A 4,419-nucleotide genomic window follows, 5' to 3' on the forward strand; every position below is an offset into this window, starting at 1 on the left:
TCCCCCCCAGAGTGTCACCTTGAAGATGGTGTCGTGGTGGTGTGTGCCGGGGGGGTGGCGCGTGGCGTGGTGCCAGGGGATGGCGAAGCGTCGCCGCTGCGTGTCCAGCCAGTGCAGCCCCGGGTAGTGCTGACTGTCCACCTGCGCCACCAGCCACGGCTTCAGCCGCACGCGGCGCGGAGGGGGGTTCATGGCGGGACCTGATGGAGAGGGGGGGGATATGGAACGGGGGGGCTGGGGGCACCAGGGACCCGCCAGACACTGGTGGGGCTGAGACCTGCCCAGCTCGTGACACGTGTGAGAGAGAGGGATGAGACCTGCGCAGCTCGTGACATGTGTGAAGAGGACTGAGGCCCAGCCAGCTCGTGACACCTGTATGAGAGCTGAGACCAAGCCAAGATCGTGATACCTGTGTGAGGGGATGAGGCCCGGCAACTCATGACATGTGTGTAAAGGGGATGAGACCTGCCCAGCTCATGACACCTGTGAGTGGAGAGGGCTGAGACAGGCACAGCTCGACATGTGTGTGTGAAGAGGACTGAGACCGGCCCAGCTCGTGACACGTGTGAGTGGAGAGGGATGAGGCCTGCCCAGCTCGTGACATGTGTGTGTGAAGGGGCTGAGACCTGACCAGCTCGTGACATGTGTGAAGAGGGCTGAGGCCCAGCCAGCTCGTGACACTTGTATGAGGAGAGCTGAGACCAGGCCAGATTGTGACACCTGTGTGAGGGGATGAGGCCTGGCAACTCATGACATGTGTGTAAAGGGGATGAGACCTGCCCAGCTCGTGACACATGTGTGAGAGAGAGAGGGCTGAGACCTGTCCAGCTCGTGACATGTGTGAGAGAGGGCTGAGACCGGCCCAGCTCGTGACATGTGTGAGTGGAGAGGGCTGAGACCTGCCCAGCTCGTGACGTGTGTGTGAGAAGAGGGCTGGGGCCTGCCCAGCTCATGATGTGTGTGAGAGAGGGCTGAGACCTGGCGAGTTTGTGACATGTGTGTGTGAAGAGGGCTGAGACCGGCCCAGCTCGTGACACATGTGTGTGGAGAGGGCTGAGACCTGCCCAGCTCATGATGTGTGTGAGAGGGCTGAGGCCCAGCCAGTTCATGACATGTGTGTGAAGAGGACTGAGGCCCAGCCAGCTTGTGACACCTGTATGAGGAGAGCTGAGACCTGGCCAGATCATGACATGTGTGTGAAGGGGCTGAGACCAGCCCAGCTCGTGACTTGTGTGTGTGTGAAGGGCCTGAGACTTGCTCAGCTCGTGACATGTGTGTGTGGAGAGGGATGAGACCTGCCCAGCTCGTGACACGTGTGTGTGAGAGAGGGCTCAGACCTGCCCATGTGTGTGTGGAGAGGACCGAGGTCCAGCCAGCTTGTGACATGTGTGTGAAGAGGCTGAGGCCCAGCCCAGCTCGTGACATGTGAGTGGAGAGGGCTGAGACCTGCCCAGCTCGTGACATGTGTGTGTGAAGGGGCTGAGACCTGCCCAGCTCATGTCATTTGTGTGAGAGAGGGCTGAGACCGGCCCAGCTCACGACATGTGTGTGTGAAGAGGGCTGAGACCTGCCCAGCTCATGACGTGTGTGAGAGAGGACTGAGGCCCAGCCAGCTCGTGACACCTGTATGAGGAGAGCTGAGACCTGGGCAGGTTGTGACATCTGTGAGTGTGAAGGGGGCTGAGACCTGACCAGCTCATGACATGTGTGTGTGGAGAGGGATGAGACCTGCCCAGCTCGTGACACGTGTGTGTGAGAGAGGGCTCAGACCCGCCCAGCTCATTACATGTGTGTGTGGAGAGAACCGAGGTCCAGCCAGCTTGTGACATGTGTGTGAAGAGGCTGAGGCCCAGCCAGCTTGTGACATGTGAGTGGAGAGGGCTGAGACCTGCCCAGCTCGTGACATGTGTGTGTGAGAGAGGGCTGAGACCTGCCCAGCTCATGACATGTGGGGGGTGTGAGGCCCAAACAGCTTGTGATATGTGTGTGAAAAGGCTGAGACCTGCCCAGCTCATGACATGTATGTGAGAGAGGGCTGAGGCCCAGCCAGCTCGTGACACCTGTGTGAGGGGATGAGGCCTGGCAACTTGTGATGTGTGTGTGAAGGGGCTGAGGCCCAGTAGCTCATGCCATGTGTGAGAAGGGGCTGAGACCTGCCCAGCTCGTGACACGTGTGTGGAGAGGGCTGAGACCTGCCCAGTTCGTGACATGTGTGTGAAGGGGCCGAGACTGGCCCAGCTCCTGACATGTGGGGTTGTGAGGCCTAAACAACTAGTGACAAGTGTGTGTGAATAGGACTGAGGCCTGGCCAGCTTGTGACATGCGTGTGAAGGGGCTGAGACCTGCCCAGCTCATTACATGTGTGAGTGGAGAGGGCTGAGACCTGCCCAGCTTGTGACATGTGTGTGAGGGGTCTGAGGCCCAGCCAGCTCGTGACACCTGTATGAGGAGAGCTGAGACCTGGGCGGGTTGTGACATCTGTGAGTGTGAAGGGGGCTGAGACCTGCCCAGCTCGTGACGTGTGTGTGAAGAGGGCTGAGGCCCAGCCAGCTCATGACATGTGTGTGTGAAGGAGCTGAGACCTGCCGAACTCATGACATATGTGTGAGTGGGCTGAGACCTGCCCAGCTCGTGACATGTGTGTGTGTGGAGAGGGCTGAGACCTGCCCAGTTCCTGACATGTGTGTGAAGAGGACTGAGGCCCAGCCAGCTTGTGACATACGTATGAAGGGGCTGAGACCTGCCCAGCTCGTGTCATTTGTGTGAGAGAGGGCTGAGACCGGCCCAGCTCACGACATGTGTGTGTGAAGAGGACTGAGACCCGCCCAGCTCGTGACGTGTGTGAGTGGAGAGGGCTGAGGCTCAGCCAGCTTGTGACATGTGTGCGAAGGGCCTGAGACCTGCCCAGCTCGTGACACCTGTGTGAGCGAGGGCTGAGACCGGCCCAGCTCGTGACACGTGTGTGTGAAGGGGCTGAGACCTGCCCAGCTCATGATGTGTGTGTGTGAGAGGGATGAGACCAGCCCAGCTCGTGACACGTGTGTAAGAGAGGGCTGAGGCCAGGCCAGCTCATGACTTGTGTGTATGAAGGAGCTGAGACCTGCCCAGCTCGTGACATGTGTGTGAAGGGGGCTGAGGCCCAGCCAGCTCATGACACCTGTATGAGGACAGCTGAGACCTGGCCAGATCGTGACACCTGTAGGAGGGGAGCTGAGACCTGGCCAGCTCATGACATGTGTGTAAAGGGAATTAGACCTGCCCAGCTCATGACGTGTGTCAGTGGAGAGGGCTGAGACCAGCCCAGCTCGTGACACGTGTGTGTGAGAGAGAGGGATGAGACCTGACCAGCTCATGACATGTGTGTGTGGAGAGGACCAAGGCCCAGCCAGCTCGTGACATGTGTGTGAAGAGGCTGAGGCCCAGCCAGCTCGTGACACCTGTATGAGGAGAGCTGAGACCTGGCCAGGTCATGACATCTGAGAGTGTGAAGGGGCTGAGACCGGGCCAGCTCGTGACGTGTGTGTGAAGAGGACCGAGGCCCAGCCAGCTCGTGACATGTGTGTGAAGAGGCTGAGGCCCAGCCAGCTCGTGACACCTGTATGAGGAGAGCTGAGACCTGGCCAGGTCATGACATCTGAGAGTGTGAAGGGGCTGAGACCGGGCCAGCTCGTGACGTGTGTGTGAAGAGGACCGAGGCCCAGCCAGCTCGTGACATGTGTGTGAAGAGGCTGAGGCCCAGCCAGCTCGTGACACCTGTATGAGGAGAGCTGAGACCTGGCCAGGTCATGACATCTGAGAGTGTGAAGGGGCTGAGACCGGGCCAGCTCGTGACGTGTGTGTGAAGAGGACCGAGGCCCAGCCAGCTCGTGACATGTGTGTGAAGAGGCTGAGGCCCAGCCAGCTCGTGACACCTGTATGAGGAGAGCTGAGACCTGGCCAGGTCATGACATCTGAGAGTGTGAAGGGGCTGAGACCGGGCCAGCTCGTGACGTGTGTGTGAAGAGGACCGAGGCCCAGCCAGCTCGTGACATGTGTGTGAAGAGGCTGAGGCCCAGCCAGCTCGTGACACCTGTATGAGGAGAGCTGAGACCTGGCCAGGTCATGACATCTGAGAGTGTGAAGGGGCTGAGACCGGGCCAGCTCGTGACGTGTGTGTGAAGAGGACCGAGGCCCAGCCAGCTCGTGACATGTGTGTGAGGGGGCTGAGGCCTGACCAGCTCATGACATCTGTGCAAGAGGCTGAGACCTGGCAGCTCGTTACATGTGTGTGCGAGGAGGCTGAGACCTGCCCAGCCCATGACACCCGTGTGAGAGGCTGAGCCCTGGGCAACTCGTGACACCTGTGAAGGGGCTGAGCCCGGCCCAACTCATGACACGTGTGTGTGTGTGGGGGGGCTGAGGCTCCGGAGGGGGGGGTGC

At 60.0% G+C, this 4,419-nt stretch overlaps 1 protein-coding gene across 1 annotated transcript in view; it reads right to left on the minus strand.

The window, feature by feature from the left end:
* IRF5 (interferon regulatory factor 5) overlaps positions 1 to 4,419 on the minus strand; it is a 16,843-nt gene that overhangs the window by 9,617 nt on the left and 2,807 nt on the right. The window contains exon 3 of the mRNA XM_014960740.1: positions 19 to 200. Within this exon, the coding sequence (XP_014816226.1) occupies positions 19 to 192 (174 nt within the window). The 5' untranslated portion in view covers positions 193 to 200. The remainder of the gene's footprint in view (positions 1 to 18; positions 201 to 4,419) is intronic.

The sequence above is a fragment of the Calidris pugnax genome, unplaced genomic scaffold, assembly GCF_001431845.1.
Source record: "Calidris pugnax isolate Ruff unplaced genomic scaffold, ASM143184v1 scaffold490, whole genome shotgun sequence".
Taxonomy (NCBI): Eukaryota; Metazoa; Chordata; class Aves; order Charadriiformes; family Scolopacidae; genus Calidris; species Calidris pugnax.